Here is a 21,859-nt window from a genome sequence, read left to right as displayed (position 1 = left end):
AAAGCTAAAGTTTATAAACTACCATAAATACCTTTCCTCTGCAGATTTTTTTCTTATCTCCAGAAAGTAACACTTACAAAAATTGTGGGGTTTTTGTTTGTTTGTTTGGTTTTTGGTGTTTCTGTTGTTTGAGACAAGATCACTCTATGTATGCCAGGCTGGCAGTCAACTCATGAGTCTCCTGCCTCTGCCTCTGCCTCTGAAGTGCTGGAATTACAGGCACATACCACCGTGTCCAGAAGCTTGACTTGTTTGAATTTATAAACCCAGCTTGACTTCTAGGAGCCATCGGGCAGCCTTTGTTTCCCTGTATGTTTGTTTGTTTGTTTTGCTTTTTCAAGACAGGATTTCTCTGTGGCTTTGGAGACTGTCCTGGCTGTCCTGGAACTAGCTCCTGTAGACCAGACTGGTCTCGAACTCATAGATCCACCTGCCTCAGCTTCCCAAGTGCTGGGATTAAAGGTGTGTACCACCACCGCCCCATTTCACTGTATTGTTTTATGCACTGTGCTCCTTCAGTTTTCTGTCTAGTGGAGATATACTGAGGTTCTGACATCGTCCTTGTGGCCAACCAATGGGCTATGTCTCTTGGGAATGTGGCCAATAATGTGGGTTATATCCCCTTATTGGACAGCACAGCTCTCTTTTCTTTTTTTGCTTGAATCAGCATAAATAAAACTTCAAAAGAGATAGCTTGTTGGTTTTGACTAGAGATTAACGAAAAAAAAATTAAAGAGATGGGTTGGTAGAACTAATCTTTATCTGTAAGTTTTGAATTTATAGTGTTTTATCCCATGTACAAAACCATTTTTCTCCATATAGCTTTTGTACCCATTGAGAGATAATGTTTTATTATTATTTTTGTATACCAGCACACATGCAATGAATGAATGAATGAATGAATGAATGAATACCCTAAACACAAATTATTTTAGTGCATGCCTGTACTCATGTTGGGTTCAGTTTGAAGCAAGCCCATCTCAAATAACTAAAACACAAATAAAACAAAATCCTAACATTTATCATTGTTCCAGATTTAGAGTTGTCTTTGACATAATGTAAGAAAAGCAGGTTTTTTTTTTCTTCTGAGTATGTAATTCCATATTAAGAGAAACAAACTAAAAAAAGCTAAATTCACTAGAGGGTGCTGTCAAATGGCAGGAGAGGGTGTCTTTGTAGCTTTGGAGTCTGTCCTGAAACTCACTCTGTATTCCAGGCTGGACTCAAACTCATAAAGATCCACCTGTCTCTGCCTCATGAGTACTGGGATTAAAGGCACGTGCCACCACTGCCCAGCCCAAACCAACTCTTAAAAAGCCCTTTTTCTTATGACTTCTACTCTAGCCAGTTACACCTAGGATTGTGATGAATAAACAATGTGGCTTTCTGCCAGGCCCAGGGGCGTCAAGACAGGAATTTACACACTACCAGTGAGGTCTGATGAAAACTTAACTTGGTTTCTCTCTCCAGAAGTTAGAAGCCTACTCAAGGACTGGGTGTGTTTCTGTGGCAGAGCACATGCTTAACAGTTCAAGACTCAATCCCCATTGAACACATGTGTGTATACATATCTAACACAAAATCCCCCATCAAAGATTCCAGCAAAGTAGATTTAGAAAGAGAAAAGAGTCTGCATAACTAATCACTACACTTGAATTCATGTAAACTATCATCCGAAGTTTAATAATAAAAAAAAAAAAACAAACTTATTTTACAGTATGTGGATGTGGTGTGATGGTGCATGCCTTTTGTCCCAGTACCCCAAAGGCAGGTAGGTCTTCGAATTCGAGGCCAGCCTAGTACACATAGGAAAATAAAATAAAAAAAGAAGGAAAACTTTATCTATTACTAAAGTGCTAATTAATTGTTTTTGACATATGTGCCTACAATTTGGACTCAATTTTGAATTTAGTTTCTTTCCTCATTTGGCTACATATATCTAAACTAATGTTTCAAGAAACAGGGTCTCACTGTGTAGCTCTGGCTAGACTTCAGCAATCCACATGTCTCTGCCTGTGGAGTGCTGGTATTAAATACATGTATCATCATGCTCTGCCATTTTTTTTCCATTTTTCTGAGTTGAAAAAAAATGTTCAGATATTTTCGTAAGAATAAAGTCCTAAAACTGAGTAGGTTTTGCTACTGCCATTAGCCTTGTGGAACATTTCTTTCTGGTCTTGCATGTAATTGATAACCTCGGATTGTATATTCGAAGAATGCAAGGAAGCCTGTGAACAAGTGACAATTGCAAATAATTATACTAGATTCGAAGTACCCTGATAAGTTCCTCTATTCTAAAACAGTCATATCCAACTCATGTTCCTATGGAATACTATCCAAAACTCAATCTATTATTAAAACATGGTACACTTTGTTACTAACTAAAACGCAGATTAAAAATTACATCTTGTTAATATTAAAAACTGAAAAAAAGTTTTGCCACATCCATTACATTTGCCTGAAAAATTAAAACACATTACAAAAACATTTAGCAGACTATCAGTTCTTGACAATATTTGGAGCTGCCAAATTAAAGGGAAGGAAAAATGGGCTAGCCAGAATAAATAGCCACACAAGACACCTACCTACAAAACCCAGAAACTACAAGTTTTATTACCACTCCTCCATCTGCAATAAAAGAATAATACAAATCACATTTCAGTGTGGGAGGGCAGAATTACAGGCAAACTGGATTTAGAGGAAGAAGCCTTCATGGTAAAAGAAAGTGATGGAAAGATGTGCACGATCATTCCTGTTAGCAGAAAAGGCCATGTCTAGCTGGGCGGTGTGGAGGTGCATGGCTTTGACCCAAGCAGCACTCGGGAGGCAGAAGTAAGCATTTCTCTGTCAAGCCTGGTCTACAGAGCTTTGAACAGGCTCCAGAGCTACACAGATAACCCTGTCTCGAAAACCAAACCAAACCAAAACAAAACAAAAAGGTCAAGTCTACATTATATGTAGACTTTATAAGGAAAAAACTGATGTAAAATTACGAAAGTGGGAGAAAAATGGGAAATGGTTTATGTATCCACTGTTAAAGAAATAGCAAGAAATAAAATGGCTTGTGGATTTATTTCAAAAAACATTCCTTCCACGCCTAGTCGTGAGTAGGGATGGCAATGTAAACCATTATTATTTAACACTGTTGGTCCATCATACAGAGCTCAAAGGTGTTTTTGGTTTCCCGCCCCAGGTGCTGGGCTGAGGCGGACCGTCTCCACGACCACACACCCCTATCCCGCCTCGTTAGGACCTTCCTGTCCCTTCTCCACCGGCTGCCAGCAGGACCAGTGACCCGAACTGTTTCCCCCTCCACAAAGGCCATTACAAGACCCTCCACCCGAGCAGGTGCAAAACCTGCAGAAGCCGACCGAGACGTGAAGCACGCGGGAAATGGAGCAGCGGCTTTGTCTGCCCAGAGCATGCCGGGAGTTGAAGTCCATTCCTTCACAGGCTGTGAGGAAACGCAAGGGGCGTGGGCTGCGGCTCAGACGTGCAGGCGGGTACGGCTTTTCGCCGGGCAGCATGGCGGATACAGCGCCTCTACTCAAGAGAAAACGCGAATCGGAGGCAGAGGAGGCAGAAACCCCCAGCACAGACGAGAAGGAAGCAGGCGTTGGCAATGGTGCCTCTGCCCCTGTCCGCTTACCGTTCTCCGGGTTTAGAGTACAAAAAGTGCTGAGGGAGTCTGCGCGGGACAAAATCATTTTCCTGCATGGGAAGGTACCATTAAGCACCCAGGGGGTAAAGCGGGAAAGAGGGAACCAATTTTCCCGTCAGAGCGGATTTTTTTTTCCCCACTACCAATCACGTTATTCGGGGAAGGTGGAGTTACCACCACTGCGATGCATGGAGAGACAAGATTACCTGTGGAATTAAAGGAATGCACACAACTAGGCCTAATCTTCCCAATTTCTCCTTCCCTACAAATATCTGCCAGTTTTAAAACCACGTGTTAAATTCCCCAAGCCATTCATCATCATTCGTGCCAGGAAGTGCTTGCTCTGGGCCCAGTCCCTGGAAGTGGAGATAACTGAGATGTGGCCCCTGCTTCACGTGGCTTCAGCCTATGTTAACCCATACGCTGTGCGCTCCCATGTATGACAGGAACCCAGGCATGTGCTTGGGATGTCGACATGGTCTGCGAGGCATGTCTGTGGAGGCATGCTGCTGGCTCTTAATGCAGTGTGCTTAGCTGTCTAGCAGCAGAGTTGGAGACCATCCCAAACTACTGAGGAGGCCTAGTCAAGGCAGATGTCAGAGTTTCTCTAGACTGAGCTGCCTAAAACTTTTCTACTCGACTTCATTCTGCTCAGAAAGTTTTGTACAACCCTGGATATACAGGCATATAAAATAGGTATACAAAGCAAACATTTACTGATAATGACTCATAAGGAAATTAATTTTTTTGTTTTTTCGAGACAGGGTTTCTCTGTTTAGCCCTGGCTGTCCTGGAACTCACTCAATATATAAGGCCAGCCTCGAACCCAGGATTAAAGGCACGCGTCACCACTGTCTGGCCTGGAAATAATTTTTTTTAATATAATTTTTTTAAATTTAAATTTGAAGCAAGCTTGTTTTACAGGTCAATCCCAGTTCCCTCACCTTTGAAAATATTTTCTTTTAAAACAATTATTTGGTGTATATGTAATTTTTATTAAAGAGGTAAACAAAATTGCATGCTAATTAGATGGATGTTCTTGCCTATAAAGAATGAGATCTTGGCTGAATATTTACTACTGCAGGATAGAGAGCATCTTATTATTTTGCATATGTGTGTTTGTGCATGTGTGTTTGAGTGTGTGTTCATGTAGAGGCCAGAAGTCTACCTCAGGTGTTGTTTCTGTCCTGTTTTTTGCTTGCTTGTATTGCCTTTTAGTATAATGTTTCTCACTGATGAAGAACTCACTAATTAGACTAGGCTGGCTAGCCAGCAGGCCCCAGGGGTCCACTTACCTTTGCCTTCTGGTTCTGCCAGCTTTTTTACATGGGTTCTGGAATGGAACTCAGGTCTTCATACTTGCATGGAATACATTTTATCAGCAAAACTATTTCCTAGCCCCTAGTGCTGGGATTTCAGAGACTTTGGAAGCTTCTACTTGTGGTGTGTAGGTTTTTCTAGTGGCGCTGTCCTTGGATCCACTGATGATATCTCTGCCTGCAGGTGAATGAAGACTCTGGGGATACACACGGAGAAGATGCTGTTGTGATCCTGGAGAAGACACCATTTCAGATAGAACACGTGGCCCAACTCCTAACAGGAAGCCCTGAGCTCAAGTTGCAATTTTCCAATGATATCTACAGCACCTATAACCTGTTTCCTCCAAGGCATCTGAGTGGTGAGCAAATGGTGGCCATTGTGGTTGTGTAGGGAGGATCAGTTGGTGGAAAACTAAGGCCTGTGGTGGATAGACTCTCTTTCAGCCTTGAAAACTCCAATACGGTCGTACTAAATGAAAGAGGGAGGGCTTTTCTCTCCAGAGAACCTGACAGTCTCTGAAGACAGTTTTGGTTATTGGAGCTGGATGTGTATGTGGTACGGGTACCTAGTATATGAGGACAGGCATGCTATGAAACATCCCACAGTGCACAAGATGGGCTGTCACACAAAGAACTGCCATGGCTGCTAAGGTTGACAAATACTTCCTGGTGCAGTATTTTTGGGGGAGTAAGTGATTCATTGGATGAAATAGTAAATTCATTCTTTTTTTTTTCTTTCCTGAGACAGAATTTCTCTGTGTAGTTCTGGCTGTTCTGGAACTCACTCTGTAGACCAGGCTGGCTTCGAGCTCAAAGAGATTCCTGCCTCTGCCTCCCAAGTGCTGGGACTAAGGTGTATGCCAACTATTAAATTATAATTGCTAATATTTATGTTATTTATGTATAAAATTAAATGTATTATTTAAATATAAGGCATTAATCCACAGAACAACATTATTGTGAGAGGAATTTATAGGTGAGGAAAAACTGAGTAACCAACTTAAGATCATACAGCAATAGGTGTCAGAAAAAAACGAAATATTTCAATAGTCTGAAATCTCACCACACTCTTATACCATGTGCTGTTGCAGTTGCAGTGTGCTGAGTTTTGCACAGGTAGTCACTTCCCTGAAGAAACCCACTTCCTGGTAGAAGAGATATAGCAGGATGAACTTGAGTAGGACAGAAACATGGGTAACAGAGATTAGTTTTTGATTAAAAACATTCTTGTCCACAGAGGCCAGAGTGTTGGGTCACCTGGATCTAGAGTTAGAGACTTAAGAGCCTCCATATGGGTGCTAGGAATCAAACCTGAGTCTTCAAGAGGAGCAGCCAGTGCTTAAACAGAGCTACCTCTCTAGCCCTGAAAGCACTTTTTCCGTTCACTAAAAAGACAAACATTCTGTGCCTCAATAAAGACATGATGTGCCAAGATTGTGTAGGCAACATGAGGAAAAAGGGTTGACGTTAATGATTTCCAGCCAAGGAATGGTATTTGACATATCCTCGTGTATCCAAACTTACCCCTTGGCATTTAAGAATAATCTGGCCTTCCAGATATCCTGTTCCGGTGTCTTTTTTTTTTTTTTTTTTTTTTTTTTTAATCTCACAGCTCTATAAATGAGGGCTATTGTTTTTCTTTGCAAATACACATGTGATCAGTTGATGTGAGACAAGCAAACCTTTCAGAGCAGATAGCATAAGATCCTGCTCTTCACCAAAAGACAGCCAGATTCTTTGGTTTAAGCTGATGGAAATGGGCAGCTGTATTTATTTTCTTAAGCGTTGACCTTTAAGTAAATGTAATCTTTGACACGGGGGACAGCAGAAGCATGACAGAAGGCACCGTGGCCAGGCGTGACTTACAGAAGCCACCAGACTATAGACTCTGGGCCATTACTTTCCTACCATTCTCTTCCTCCTCCTCCAGTCCTTCTGCCACCCTTTCTAGCCAGAATTCAGTAGGTTCTGTTGTTGGGGTCAACCTGCTGCATCCCCAGAGCCTCCTTTTTTCTTGTTTGTTTTTCCTTCCCATTGTACTTCTGTGACACTGCACATGAGTGATAGTGGTCACTGCCCTCTCTTTTTCTTCTGAGATGAATATTGATAGTGGCAGTTGGTGAGGGCTCCTCCCCACTCAGCCCCACGTGTCTCCATAACTCTTCATGGTCACTCCTGCCTGGGAGCCTGCGATGGGAGCTCTGCTTTCCCTGCCTTTGTAACACATGTGCTGTGTTTTGTGGTTTGCCTTCCCTACCTAAACCTGGCCAAGAGATTTGGAAGTCACAACAGTTGGCTTCAGGGCCTATTCTGTGTCTCTCTATTGTTTGACTATTTATCCTGTCTCTGGTTGGGTTCATAAATAGTGAGTTGTCAGACTCTTTTTGTAAAGAACTCAAGCAAATGTTCTAGGCTTTGAGGCATGGATAGTCTCAGACTTCTCATTTCTTCTCTTTTTCTACTTCTCTAAAAATTAATGTATCATTTCCAGCTTGCTGGGTGCTGTTCACTCGGGTAGTGGGTTAAACAAAACCTGCAGGCCATAGTTTCTCAGTCCATTTTCCAGTACTAAGTACCGTTGCTTCAGAGTTCAGTAAGATGCCATCTCTGCCTCAGGCATGTTTAGGGCAGTGGCAAGAGGGCCATGAGTTACTGTGAAGAGATAAACAAATGCTGTGGTCCTTTCTACCTGGATGGGAACTATAACTAAGAATCCAGTTTGGGGCATAGGCCTGTAGAACTAGCTACTGGAAAGCTGAGACACTGGCACAAAAGTTTAAGGCCTATGTGGACCATAGAGCAAATTTAGGACTAGCTCGGGCAACTTAGTGAGACCCTATCTCAAAATAAAAGTGAAAGATCACTGAGGTTATAGCTTAGCAGTAGAGCACTTGGACAAGTGTGGGTCCTAGGTTTAATCCTCTTTACCACTAAAAGAAAGAAAAGAAATCAAATCATGGGCAGTTGAAGAGAAACTCTTCCTGTGGGGGTCTTTGGCAGCTTTTCTATTTCCCAGTGCTTGGCAACAGTGAGCAGTGGCCACAGGCATTCGTACCCTCCAGATTAGAACCTAGTGGCTAATCCTTGTTCATGTCTCTTAGCTCAACAAGTGTTAGGGCTTATGTAACTCAGAATTCCATAGCATTTGATAGCAGCCAGCCTTACATCTTTTGGCCTAGGATGTCTGAGAATGTTGGTTTTTATTTTCTGGAACTCTTCCAGCAATCAGAGTTTGTAGTTTTTCTTCTCTGGCCCCTTTTAATCGTGTGTGGTTTGTGTGTGTGTGTGTGTGTGTGTGTGTGTGTGTGTGTGTGTGTGTGTGTGTGTGTGTTTTAAAGATTTATGGTTAGTGCCCTTGGAGGCCAGAAGAGGGCATCAGATTCTTTGGAAGTGCAATTACAGATGGTTATAGGGATCAAGTGGGAGCTGGGGACAACCCCAATTCTCTGGAAGAGCACTGAGTCATCTCTAGTCCCATTCTTTCTACTCCTGGTTACTCTCGCCCTTCTTTTCTTGCCCTGTCCACTCTTGAACTATACAGTCACTTCTGTTGTCAGGCAGCCAGCTGCCTTGCTGTTGTGCAGCCCAGCCTGTGGGCTGGTCTGCCATTGCCATTCTGTTCTCTCTGTGGCTGCTGCTACTCTGCTGTGCCTCTTGCTTCTCAACTGGATCAACAAAAGTAGGTAAGAAAAGACCACTTATAGGAAGACATTTATTGGGTCTAATTGGGCAGAAGGGTCTCTCTTAGCCTATCTGCTTATATAGCCAAAGAGGGGATGGTGCCTTAATTATGCAAATGAAAGTTTGTGTTTCCCATGAATCATGGCATTGTCCCTTTTGTGCCAGTTACAGCAGTCCTGCAAGCCCATCAGGATAAATGCTCCTTCTCTAGCCTGAATAGACCTGGTTATAGGATATCATAGCCCACTGCAAAAAGCCTGGTACAAACTATTTGAAATGGTTGTGGCTGGTACTGTACCTTCAAGAACTGATGATTGTCTCTCAGTTTACTTAAGTGAACTAAACTGCTGCTCAAAGCTAAAGAAAGGATTGAAAAAAAAATCACAACACACGTCACATGCAAACGAAGGTTTGTGCTTGTGCCAATTACAATTATTCCTTTTGCTAGGTAGTAGAATAAATGCTCCTACCCTGGCCTATGGGTAAATGATTGCAGAGTCCTTTAAAGTTCAGCAAAGCTTGTGATAGCAAAAAGTCTGTTATAAAGAACTTGAAATAGCCAAAGCTATGAGTGAGGTTACCCATCAGGAACCCTTAGCTGAGCTTGTTGTATATTTCCTTCATCTATGAAGCTTTTAAAATGGTCAGTGCTGGCTGTCTGTTTGACTCACAGCCATTGTACTTAAGGCAGCCTGGGCAGCAGAGTCCAGCAACTCACAGTTATGGAATCAGGCTGTCCCATTATCCAGTGGCTTGACTTGTTAAAGAAAAATGAACATAAGAAGTAATGTTTACTATAAAGACTTACGATAATTATACTATCCTTGACATTAACAAATTTCAACAGTACAAGGAGAATTAACTAATCCATAGATTCCTTTTTCTATGGGACAGGCATTCCGTAGCCACAAGGTGGCAATGTTATCAAAGTATTGTAACCACTCTCCAGCTCCTAGTATCCTAGACAGAGCCCACCTAGAACCTTGTATAGCCCCTGCCTCCCTGTCCTCTGTTTCAGAATTACAGTTCACTGTTGCCTACTACCCCGTGTGCCTTAAAGTGAAGTCCCTGCAACCTCATTCCTCTGTGCCCAGTACACAGTTGTATCTTTGAAGTGTTTTGCTGTTCTCTGGCTGCTTCTTCAGTCTTCCTTCCCACTATATCACTTGCCAAGGAGAGCCCACCCCTTATTTTCTGAGCTGGTTGCTGTCCTGGACTCAGCATACATCATGTGTTCAACTGATTTCTTTTGGTATTTCTTCACTGATTGGTAATGTTCTCCTCTTGTTCAAATCTGAGAGTGTGCAGTCTCTTCTGTCATTTATTCCCTCCAGAGTCTCAGCTGACTACAAGAGGCAGCCCCTGAAAGCCTCTCATGGTTTTCTTATACCATGGAGGGAACATGGGCTTAGGGACTAGGCTTACTTAGGTTCCATCCCAATGCTAACAATTTCCTAACAGTGCAGGGTAAGGAGTAAGTGTTGGGTCAGGCAGACTAGGTTTGGAGTCCTGGTTCTGACACTGGCCAGTGAAAAGGCCTGGGGCATTTTTGTTCACTTAACAATTGTGAGGTTATGTTCTGTTAGTGGGTTAGTCCAAACAACATATGTCAGTTCTCTTTGGAGTTTTGGAGGGGAAGAAAGACAGCAAACAAGTGAACAGTGTCTTAGTAGCCATGGGTTGAAAGCTGCCCAGAAGGGAGCCCTAGGGAACTCTGCAAGTAGAGGTCATACACAACCTGATAGTTGAGAAGGAACCAGCTCAGGGAATATAAGAGGAGAGTTTCTAGGTTCTGAGCATTGCATGTGGTCTGGAGAAGAAAGAGGAGCAAAAGGAGGGTGTTATGTTGAAAATGCAGGTGACAACAGCAGCTGAGACATGGGGCAGAGAGGAAGTTGGTTTAGCTATTTTCTTTGTTATACTGGGCTAGTAACTGAATACATCTGGATGAGACAGTTCTGAAATAGAGAAGGAAGTATTTTGCAACCATTTTGTCCTCAGTAGGAGGTACATTTTTATAGTGTGATCCCATACATGTAAATAAATGCACACGAATGTAAGCATACCAGAAGTTTCACAGAACAAAAGGCCGAAAGATGGAGCATTTATTCTGATGACCTAGCAAGACTTTATGGTGTAATCACCAGTCTTACTTTCTACTTATTTCCAGTCTTATTTGTTTCCCTTTTGGAATGCTAGGTTAACCTCCTCAAGTGATGTCATGGCTTTCAGTCCACTGAGATAGTAAGGTGTACAAAGCTCTTAACACTATTGCAGCATATGCTACAAATCTAAGAGTGTCGCTATCATGTTGCCTCTCACTCCTTTTCAACTTTCTCTTATCTGACCCTTGAGAGAGAACACAGGAAATGAGGCTGGCCCTGGCCATAGCAGGTGGCAAACATAAAGAGCCTGTGGGCCAGCCTGTTGGCATCTCACATGATTGGTCTTCCTGTACCATCCTGGTCTGGCAAAGCCTGTGTTGGCTCCTCTTACTGTTAATGGAATCTTTCTCTAAGGTCTATGTTCTCTCTTACTCAGGTGAGAGGTGTGGCTCAGAAATACAGACTGTCTTTTAAAAGGCCAATTGTTTACCTGTTATAAAGCAGGGTGTGGAATCTTTGGTTTACTAGAGGAGACAGGAGTCTTTGTGAGAGGCCAGGTCAGGGAGCAGAGGGATGGGATCCTGGGAATCATGCTGATGGTTGCCTAGAACACTCAGTACTTTAGCCACAGGCCAGTCAGGTTTTTCTACTCTGTCTCTTTACACAGGCAAAACTCAGGAGGATTTGTTTGGGAAGAACGTTTTATTTTATTTGTTTTTTTGAGATAGGTCCTAGAACTTGCTCTGTAGACCAGGCTGGCCTGGAACTCACAAGGATCTGCCTGCTTTCTATATCCCAAGTGCTGGGATTAAAGGTATACACCCCAGTGCTCGACTCAGGGAAGAGAGAGCATTTTTAAAAGATTAGCTCTTCTGGGAAGAGTTTCCCTGGCTGATCTGTTAATGATTTAAACACACACACACACACACACACACACACACACACACACACACACACACACACAATTAGTCAAGTAGCAGTAGCCAGTAGCCAAAGTGTAGTCCCAGTGTACCCATGGAGGCTAAATCACCAGGTGGGGCAAGAAAGCAAGGACACGTGATGTGATTCTGATGATATAAGCAAGCAGATCTAAACAGTGTGTTACTTAGGCATGCATGCGTTTGTAATAATGCTGTGAAGACAACAAAGAAATGATTAACCCTGAAATTAAAATGGTGGGGCAGCACCAGGAAGTTCAGGTAACATTCTGTTCTGAATTGTGGATATTCTTTTTATTTTGATCTCTGTATAGCAAACTCCACCCCAGTCCACCCCAGTTTCTGGAGTTAGAGTTAGAGGCCAGACTGGACTACATAGTGAGACCCTGTCTGAAAAAGAAATTAAACCACCACAAAAAAAAAAAAAAAAAAAGAAAAAAAAAAAAAAAAAAAAAAAAAAAAAAGAAAAGAAAAGAAAGGAAAGGAAAAAGCACCGAAGTTCCTGGGGGTTTGTGCATCGGGTGGCTTCCTCCAAACATTGATTCTAAATATTACTCATGATTTGTTCATTTATTTATTTGATGTATGGTTTTTCTGTGTAACCCTGGCTGTCCTGGAACTCACTCATAGATAGACCAGGCTGGCTTCAAACTCAGAAATTCAGAAATCCACTTGCTTGTGCCACCCAGGTGCTGGTAATAAAAGCATGTACTACCACTGCCTGGCAATTATTCAATTCTTTCTTGCTTCATTAGGAAAGTAAAGTATTGAACGCATTTAATACCAGCACTTGACAGAGGTAGGTGGATCTCTGAGTTTGAGGTCAGCCTGGTCTACAGAGTAACCCTGTCCAAGAAAAAAAAAGAAAGAAAAAGAAAAGTATCAACTCCTTTTCCTTGTCCCTCATTCCCTGGAATTTTACATATCTATCTGCCTTTGGAATTCTAAGTGTCTTTAAACCTATCCTTTTTTATGCAAATCAGGTGAAAATATGTCCAGCTTTTCCACTGTCTCTTCTGCCTCCTACTGTCTCTTAACTTTCCTCACTATCTTTTTAACTTTCATTTTTCTTTATTTCACATTGTTGATATGTTCTGATACATGGTCTTTTGTTGTTTTTGTAGCACAAGAGATTGAACCTGAAGCCTTGAGCATGCTAAGCAAGTTCTCTACTACTAAGCTGTATTTCTGGCTCTGGTGGGTGATCTTTCATGCTTTGTCTCAATATTGGTTCTAAGTTGAAAATCACTGACCAATGCTTGTCTTATTTTTGGAATATTAATATTTGCTGCATGTCCAAGCAGAGTGCTCGTATTGTAGTTTCAATTCCAATTCCACTTGCCTAGTGAATATCATGCCGTGCAGAGTGCTTGTGATATCCAAGTTCAGTGATTGTCATTTCCTAGGTCCCAGCAGTTCCTCTGAATCCTACTGCTTTTTTAGTCTGAGTAACATTTGAAGCACTGGTTATTATCAGCTTTTACTTTTTTCATGGTGTTTCTGGTTTCCTCTCTTCACTGTGTTTGAAAGAATTCTATATCATTCCTCCCTGCTCTTGAAGTGATTCACACATTTGGTTTTAGTTTGATAATTCATTACATGGCATGGCCTTTCCATTTGCAGAAAGCTCTTTCCTTCATGTCCAGTTTGGATAGCTGATGCTGCAGGCATGCTATGTAACTCTCTCAATCAGAAACTTCTTTTCACAACTTCCCTAGATCAGATGGTGTCTTCTAAATTCTGTACCTTTTTCTTTTTGCTTTCCTTTCTTGATTGCTTTCTTGATTAGCTGAAGCAATTATTAAATAATTCCTCAGAAAGGATATGTGGGAGGTAAATTCTGAAACCTTTGTTTTGTTTTGCCTTTGGTTGATTTAGTCTAACTGAATTTGTTTTTCCTCAAAACACTAAAAGCATTGATCTGTTGACTTCAAGCCATCACTACTAAGATATCTGATACCAGGGCTGGGGAGATGGCTCAGACGTTCAAGGCTGAGCTTATAACCAAGAAGACAACATAGCCTATACCAGCCTGATTCTCATTGATTTGAAGGTACCTTGGGATGGGTTATTTTCATTTTGTCCCTTCGTTGGGTTTTTTTGTCTTTATCTATGTTGAACTTTCTTTCTTAACTACTGCTCTGAGTAATGTTAGGTCATTCAGTTTGAAGTGTTTGGGCATTCTTCTGTACATTTTTTTCTCCCTACTTCTTTGATGATTTCTTTTCATCCATTCCTTTTTCCTTGATAGCCCCTTTGGTGATTTGAATAAAATGGCCCCCATAAGCTCATAGGGAGTGGCACTATTAGGGGGTGTGGCCTTGTTAGAGTAGGTGTGGTTTTGTTGCAAGAAATATGTCAGTGTGGGCTTTGAGATCTCAGAAGCTCAAGCCAGGTTTAGTGGCTCATGGTCTCTTCCTGCTGCCTGTAAATCAAGATGTAGAATTCAGATTCTTCAGCACCATGTCTGCCTGCATGCCACCTTCCTTCCTGCCATGCTGATAATGGACTAAACCTCTGAACTGTAAGCCAGCCCCAATTAAATGTTTCCCTTTATAAGAGTTGCCATGGTCCTGGTGTCTCTTCACAGCAATAAAACCCTAATTAACACACACACACACACACACACACACACACACACACACACACACACACCCCTACCTCTCCCACCATGTTAGGCTGAAAGTCAGGTTCTTGTGTGTGCTATTAATGAGTAGACTTCCAAGACTGAGCCCATGCACTTCTCAGTTATCTTTCCCATGTCTTTTCCTACTACAGTTTGGTATATTGCCTTCACTTTTGTCTTCTAGGCGTTCTAGTGTAGGTATAAATTTGGCAGTGATGCTTTGAATTCTCTTTCCTCTGGTTCTCCAGTTTCATTCTCATAGCATCTTGCTCTTGCTTTGTGAAAGCTAATTTGTGTTAGGTTTCTCTGACACACTAATTAGAGTTGTTGTTTTTAAATTATCTCCTGACCCTGAAACCATTTCATTCCTCTGAGATCTGGTTCCCTTGTTTATCTTGGTCATTCTTTTTCAGCCTTCTGTTTTCCCTCAGTGTCTGGTGATACACAGTAGTAGTTCATTCATACTTAAAAATGAAGCATCGGTGGATATTCTTGAGAGCTGATGTTTCGGCTGCTAGCACAGTAGTTGATCTCTTGCCATAGTGGGCCTCTGCCCTGGACGGGAGCTACTGCGGTACTGTATGGTTGGAAAAGGGCTTATTGGCTGCCAGACTGGGCTTGAATGGTACAGTCCGACTGATACTGTTAACTCATGCTCCCAAATGAAGAATAATATGAGCTAGAAACCCTTTCTGGCCTACAAAGCCTGAGGTATTTACTAGCTGGCTCTTTACAAAAGTTTGTCAACTTCTGCTCTAGTTCATTGGTTTATTATTTTGGAGGTCAGCCCTGCTGTTTTTATCTGACACTAACTGCCTCCCCTGGGATATGACGATGGAGCCAATTAGTACAGTTGTTCTGCAGACAGTCCTCAAGTTGATCTCAATTTCAGCTTCATTTCCCTTCCTATCCTCAGTAGTTGTTTCTCAGAACCCAGATTACCTCCTGGACTCCCTAGGCAGGACTGATGATCACCTCCATGTAGCCATCTGACTGCCCATGGGGCAGCTTCCTCCTGTGCTGTTTTGCACATGCACATTCTAACTTTAAGAAATGAATTGGTCCCATTCCTCCTGCCTTTCACCCTTGTTCTTGTCATCATTGTGGGCTTATCTATTTTACTGCCTTGCGGTGGAACTTTTTTGTTTTTAAAGACTATATAGCCTTGGCTGTCCTCAAACTTACAGATATTGCCTTCCTCTGCCTCTGAGTGCTGGGATTAAAGTTGTACACCACCACTGCCTGACTGTGGTGAGCTTTTTTAAATGACCAAAGAGTCACCTTTAAATAGAAGTTGAGTGTGTCCCACACATGTCTGCAGTTGATGCCTGAGGACCCTGTAGATATCTGTAGTGTAGAGCACAAGCAAGTTACCTCACTGAGTGCACACCAGAAAGAACCAAGACAGATGGCAACTTTATCATCTCCCTAACTTTCATGCACAGATTCACAGGTGCTCTGTGCAGTGGGTATAGATGACCATTGGACATGACCAGATCTGTGAACATCCACCTCTGTAAAAAATACATCACTTTGAACTAACATTTCCCTCCTTATATCTTGTTTAAATACATGCTCATATGTATGCATACTGGGGTAGAAAATATTCATTATTACATCATTTGTGGTAAAACAAAACAACAAGAAAAGTAACTTATGACCCTGTGAGGTCAGTAAAGATTATGTATGCATATCATGGGTTACTCCACAGAATTACAGAGAAAAGAAAGATCCATGTGGACCCTGGAAATCTCAGGTGATCATCTGTGCTTAGAACTAAATATGTGTGTCCTCATATTAATATAAACTCATAAAAGGTAAGGCTAAGATAATGAACATCTAATCAGTATTAGTATTGAAAAGGACTGGGCCAGGCTGGTGTGACAAAAGCCTTTGATCCCAGCACTTGGAAAGTGAGTAGATCTCTGAGTCTGAGACAAGATTGGTTTGCATAGTGAATGCAGGCCAGCTTAGGATACATACTGAGACCCAAGCATATAGATAGATGATAGATAGGTAGGTAGATAGATAGATAGATGATAGATAGATAGGGAAAGGAAAGGAGTGGGGCTATATTTGCGAGTTCTTTGAGACTAGTCATATGATGTTTGAACACATATATAATTTTTAGCTTGCTAACTCAACAAAGGAACAAAAAAAAAAAAAAAAAAAAAAAAAAAAAGCTTAGGCTTCTGTTTCCTCTTTTGCAGCAAGCCTGTGACTCTCTGGTCAGGTGGAACCTATCAGTTAACCACTAAGTATTGCATAGCCCCAAACCATTCCAGCTGAGATAATGACCCACACTTTAGGGCAATGGTTCTCAACCTTCCTAATACTGTGAACCTTTAATACAGTGCTTCATGTTGTGTGACCCCAACCATAAAATTATTTCATTTCTACTTCATAACTATAGTACTGTTATGAACCATAATGTAAATATCCAGTAGGAACTGTAGCCCACTGCTCTCAGGTCTATATCAGTGACATGCTAAATTAAATGAGGTGGTTGCAGAGTGGGCAGCCCTGGAGGATCCTTGCACTGGAGTGTCCTAGGAGGTTCCTGCCCTGGGGACAGATGTGGGCAGCCTCTCCTAGATGGACTGTATTTAATGATGTGGAGAGCTGAAGGTAGACAGGGTAACAACGGTGCTTTATTAATAGGACTGGAAATGAGTTCTACAGGGGTGGTATCTCTACTTAAAGATGACAGGTTTCTCTTTTGCTCTTCCCTGGTGTGTTCAGAGTGGCTAACCTGAGTATGCCAGGGCCCTCTGGCCTTAAAGGTACAGTGAAAGACGGTAAGCAGAATGATTCCAAGATGGGAAAGTCCCTGATACCCACATTCTGTGCCCCTTCTCCTGATTTGACTCATAGCCCGGAAGGAACTAGCCTTCAAAAGCAGAGGCATCTCTCTTCGGTACAAGGGCTGGAGGAGCTGTTGCACTGAGAGCAGTTTAGAAATGAATATATCTAAGGTACTGAGAAGTAAGTAGCCACCACTGCAAGAACTGTGCTCTCTTTGTTTGCCTCCCTCACATGGTACAAGGTCCCAAGACTGTGGTAGTTGTAAGGCGTGAGTCAGCAGGAAAGTTGGTTTACCCAGTCCAGTGGGTGAAAGCTGATTATCCAGTGGGTCCCACCACATGGCTTTGCACCACTCGTGATGGGGCCTGGTTGTTTCCATTCCTCACTTGTATGTCTTAGTATGTAACAACCTAGAATTCCCGGCTCCTCTCTTGGGGATTTATCCTGTGCCTTGGGCTTTCTTCCCACATAGTGTCCAAGGGTGTTATGTTGAGATCTGGTACCCATATCCCTCTGAGTGAATCAAGCAAATACTTTGGAAAGGAAAGTTGAAAGAAGAGCGGTATTTTGGAGTGTTTGGCTCTTGTGGTCTGGTGTATTCAGTCAGTACCAAAACTAGTTCCTTCCTACATGTGGGGAAGCAGGTGAGTTCGCACCTCTAAGGCCATGGCTGATATTTAACAGTTTTATATTCTCGCCATGGATTAGCTCTCTGATTTACGCTGAAGTGGGGCTTTTCAGAGAGCTCTTTGCCCCACTGCAGCTTTCCCTGTCCCCTAAAACTACCACCCCAGCTGGCCATATTTACAGCTGCTAAGTTTGTCTAGGGACAAGAACACCTAGGGGGTTTGTTATCAAGTGCTGTCACATGCTCCTTTCTGGATTTAAAATGCAGAGTTGGCTACAGTCTTGCTGATGGTCTTGCTAAAGCCAGCTTCTGCCTCCCCTCTGTTTCCAGCAGCACCCCTGTGCTTTCACAGAGACATCGAGACAGCTCATTAGCTGCTGAAGCTTGCTGCAGGATCCAGCCCCACCCTCAGCCAAGTTTATCCTCCACTGAGTACTTCCAGCAGCCCAAAGTGCAGAACAGTGGTACCCCACCCAAGCCTGTGACCCACGGCCAGCCTCCACCTCACCCTCTGATCCGGGCAGGAGACATCTACAGAGGGGTGTGAATTCAGATCCATCAGGTGGCCCTCCCACCTGTCTCTCCTGAAGGATTCCTCTAGGAATCCTGTGACCTAGTGCCTTACTAGGACTGCTGGGTTGTAAATTTCCTCACCTGGCTGGCTCAGGACTGCTGGGTTGTAAATTTCCTCACCTGGCTGGCTCAGGGAGGCTCTTGAAGGGGTAGGTAGCGCACTCCAATCATGTTCTGCTCTTGCTTCTCTGCTCGCCCAGGGCTGCATCTGGGTCAAATCAGTGGAAACTGGCTCATCAGAGTGAAGGGAAAGCAAAAGCCACAGACAGAGCCATTGAAATGACCTCATCAAGCTGAAGTCCGGGGCTTGGCTGGGGAAGCCAGCCTTGTTTGAACATGTGTATAGGAAGGAGAGCAGACTGTCTGTGGTCTGTGTTTTCATGTTCATGTGCTCCAGCACTTTCCTGAGGATTTGGCTAAGCTAGCCTTGGCAGTGAGTGGCAAGGCAGCTGCTCTTAACTCTCTTCTGGAGAGCCCTGCCTCCCACCTCTGAGAGCAGTTGGGTTTCTGTGTCCAGCCTGGGGGATGAGGTAGCTTTATTTACTGGAGAAGACCTGGCAGGAGATCCACAAAATCTTAGCAGTCAAGGTGGAACCCATCCCAGTCAGAGCCTCACTAGCCTGCTCATGGGAGCCATAGAGAGGAAGACTATGTGGGCTGCTGTTCAGCTGGGGTGTATCAGTGTGACCATGCTAGAACATTCCTGTGGGTAATGAGCTGCTGCCAGAGCCCAAGGGCTGGAAACACAACCACTTGGCTCTTCTTTTAAACCTCGCTACTCCATGCCTCCATCCTCATGAGCTCACACTGGTAATGGGGGAGGGGTGGAGGGGGCATGGTGTCACAAATGTTAACAGTGCTCACAATCACTGCCATGAGCAGTCGGCTAGAGCAGGATCCTTTACAGTTCTCTGTGTACTCCAGGGCCTGTTCCCCAGTCACAGCTGACTACAGTCTGTGTACCATACCCTGGCAAGGAGGAGAGTGGGGTTTGGATGTTGTACTTCCTAGGAAACATCATGGTGAGACAGGCGCAGTGCTAGTCCCCTCTCTACACTTTGACCAATACCAACCATCCCCTGGTGGCAGTCCGGTCACACTGGCATCTATGCCTGATGGTTTTAGAGATAGCTGTCCTTGTGTCTAGGAGTTGAGTTGGGACTGTCATGTTTCTCTTATCCTATGGGGTGGCTTTTAGAAAACATGGCCATAGCACAGAAGAACGTGGTCCTGTGGGACGAGGAAGATTGGATTGCATAAAGGAGCCAGATTCCCTGGGTTCTGACTCCAGTCCTTCCACTTGATGGATGTGTAACCCTGGGCAAATTCCCGTTCTGTTCTGTTTTTGAGACAAGTCATGACTATGTAGCCTAGCTTGCCACGAATTTTGCTGTGCAGCCCAGCCCAGGCCCCTTTGAATTTATAGTCCTGCTTCTATCTCCCAAGTGCTGGGTTATAGGTGTATATACTACTACACCATATATATATATTTTTTTTTTTTGGGGGGGGGCTGTTTTGTTTTAAGGCTGGGTCTTGCTATGTAGCCCCACTGGCTTTGAATTTACAATTCTAGAGCTATTTAAAAGGATAACTTATTCTTTTAATTTTTCTAATTTTTTTGTTTGCTTTTTTTTTAAAATTATGTGCCTTGGTGTTTTGCCTACATGTATGTTTGTATGAAGATGTCATATGTACTGGAACTAGAGTAACAGACAGTTGTAAACTGCCATGTAAATGCTGAGAATTGAACCTGAGTCTTCTGGAAGAGCAGCCACTGAGCCATCTCCTCAGCCCTTTTTTTTGGGGGGGAGGTTAAGACAGGGTTTCTCTGTGTAGCTTTGGAGTCTGTCCTGGAACTTGCTCTGTAGACCAGGCTGGCCTCACACTCACAGAGCTAGATCTGCCTGCTTCTGCCTCCCAAGTGCTGGGATTAAAGGCATGTGCCACCACTGCCCAGCTTTATGATTTTTATTTTTATGTGTATGAGTAGCCTTATGATTTTGAGTTACTGCTTTCCATCTTAGAATTCTTTCTGTTTTAAAACGTTTTAAAGTTTAAATTTTAAGAGACTTTAGTGTGTATGTGTCTGTGTCTCTGTAAATGAGTGCAGGTGCTGGCAAAGGTCAGAGGCATCAGGTTTCCCTGGAACTGGAATTACAGGTGGTTTTAAGCTGTTTAACATGGATGCAGGAAATCTAACTCTGGCCCCCTACTAGAGCAGTGTATGGTTCTTAACCATAATAACATTTATTATTATTATTATTATTATTATTATTATTATCACTTCATATTTATTTTGTATCTAGATGGGAGTTGCAGCATACATGTAGAGGTCACAGGACAATTTTCTGGTGTATAATCTCTCCTTCTACCATGTGGGGTCTGGGGATCAAACTCAGGTCATCAGATTTGTCAGTAAGCACCCTTGCCCTCTGAGCCACCTCTGCTGCCCACTGTCCTAGAAATCTTTAGCTAAATTCAGAAGTGTGACAATAGAATAAAGACATTTTGAGATTCTCCAAGTTGCACATTTATCTCCTTGCACCATCACTGTGGAAGCAACTTGAGTTTGTGCTTTTGCTCATTTGCTCTCCATGTGTGGTCCCTGTGCCAGTAGCATCAAGCCACCTGGGAACTTGTTAGACACCCAGATTCTCTGGCTCTCCCCCAGGCCTCACAAGTCAGGTGGCTGTGCCGCACATGGAAGCTTTGTGCGGTTTTGACTGATAAATGTTCCTTGTTTACAGTTAACATGCTGATGAAGATACCCAACTTTCTGTACAGCAAAGAGATGCATAACGTCAGAGTCTAAACTTGGTGATTCTATACTCTTAACAATAGTAACAGGAGGTATTTAATCCTTTTATCTAGGAAGCTGTTCAAAATATAATTTCTCTTCCATTGACCAATAGAAACTAGCTTTAAAAACATTGGGTTGGGGTAGAATGCTTGTCTGGCATGCATGAGAGACTGGGTTCATTCTCCAATATAACAGAATAATAAGAATAACTACCAGATGTGCTGTCACATGCCTGCAATCCCAACATTTGGAAGGCAGTGACAAGAAGATTGCTGCAAGATGGAGACCAACCTGGCCTTTATAGCAAGTTTTAGATCAGCCAGGGCCACATAGCAAGATTCTTTCCTCAAAACAACAATAATAATATGATTTTTTTCTGTCACTTTAGCAGTTGTACATAAATCTACTAATATTTTTATTATTGTCTGCGGCCCTGGCTTTGCCTCAGCTGCAATATGTAGGTTTAAATTAAGTTTTATTGTTCTATTACCAACAAAGACTTGGAAGTCAGATATGGAGGTTAAAACCTACATCAGAGAAGCCGAGAAGCAACCTTCTGACCTTGCTTTTGGGCTGGAGATGAAGTTCAAGCTCTAGTCCCTGCCCTTTGCTTCCTGTGACTCTTCTCTGTCCACATTTCTGGCTTCTCTATGGCTAATTTGAGTCAGCTAGTTGCTAGTTCTATCCCTGATTCAAGGTAAACTTCCTTGACAGTCTGGAGTG

General features: G+C 42.9%; 1 protein-coding gene across 1 annotated transcript in view; it reads left to right on the top strand.

Annotated features, from left to right (window-relative positions):
• Positions 1 to 3,512: 3,512 nt before the first annotated feature.
• Positions 3,513 to 21,859, top strand: part of Dcps (decapping enzyme, scavenger) — a 40,764-nt gene continuing 22,417 nt past the window's right edge. Inside the window, exons 1-2 of the mRNA XM_051197054.1 lie at positions 3,513 to 3,723; positions 5,165 to 5,339. Coding sequence (XP_051053011.1) covers positions 3,526 to 3,723; positions 5,165 to 5,339 — 373 coding nt within the window. The 5' untranslated portion in view covers positions 3,513 to 3,525. The remainder of the gene's footprint in view (positions 3,724 to 5,164; positions 5,340 to 21,859) is intronic.

This window comes from Phodopus roborovskii, unplaced genomic scaffold (genome assembly GCF_943737965.1).
Source record: "Phodopus roborovskii unplaced genomic scaffold, PHOROB, whole genome shotgun sequence".
NCBI classification, from domain to species: Eukaryota; Metazoa; Chordata; class Mammalia; order Rodentia; family Cricetidae; genus Phodopus; species Phodopus roborovskii.
This window is presented reverse-complemented; position numbering and strand designations above follow the sequence as displayed.